The sequence below is a fragment of the Penaeus monodon genome, chromosome 19, assembly GCF_015228065.2.
Source record: "Penaeus monodon isolate SGIC_2016 chromosome 19, NSTDA_Pmon_1, whole genome shotgun sequence".
NCBI lineage: Eukaryota > Metazoa > Arthropoda > Malacostraca > Decapoda > Penaeidae > Penaeus > Penaeus monodon.
Genome location: NC_051404.1, coordinates 30,392,573 through 30,393,137, shown reverse-complemented (window position 1 = coordinate 30,393,137; position 565 = coordinate 30,392,573). Strand labels below are relative to the sequence as shown.

The 565-nt window shown below is 29.9% G+C and overlaps 1 protein-coding gene across 1 annotated transcript in view; it reads left to right on the top strand.

The window, feature by feature from the left end:
* LOC119585163 (ATM interactor-like) overlaps positions 1–565 on the top strand; it is a 59,398-nt gene that overhangs the window by 392 nt on the left and 58,441 nt on the right. Inside the window, exon 2 of the mRNA XM_037933797.1 lies at positions 266–400. Within this exon, the coding sequence (XP_037789725.1) occupies positions 266–400 (135 nt within the window). The remainder of the gene's footprint in view (positions 1–265; positions 401–565) is intronic.

Sequence of the window (565 nt, the reverse complement as noted above, 5' to 3'; positions counted from 1 at the left end):
ATTTTGTGTGTGTGCATTTTCTTGATAGACAACTACAACTTCATAAGTGTTCAGCCTATTTTATAATTTTTACTCTTTAGAATAAGTATTGCATTTTATGATTAGCTTGCATATTTTTAGTAGTCTGTCCTAATTTATATTTTCACACAGAAAATTAGCTGTCATCATTTTGAGTAAAGATAGATACAGTTTTTAGATATTATTGATTTGGTAAATGGCCTGTGTGTCTTAAGGCATATAGCTCACTTAAAATGTAATGTTTCAGTTCCACCAGCAAGAGAAGGTGTCAAGTTCCCAACATGGAGAAGTTTGGTATCATTGCCCAGTAACTTCATGCATTTATCATCATGACTTCGGGCCAAATGGAAAGCATTTTCCAAAACTCAAATATCTTAAACAGGTAATGTCATTAGTATCATTGCTATGTATTTTATTTTGAAAACTTATATACTGGAACCGACAGTATATGGTATTACTTCAGATTTAAAAAGTTATTTTTACTTATATCTCTTTGTAACTAGATGGGTAGTGTGCTTATTCATGAATAATTTTTAAAAATCATTAT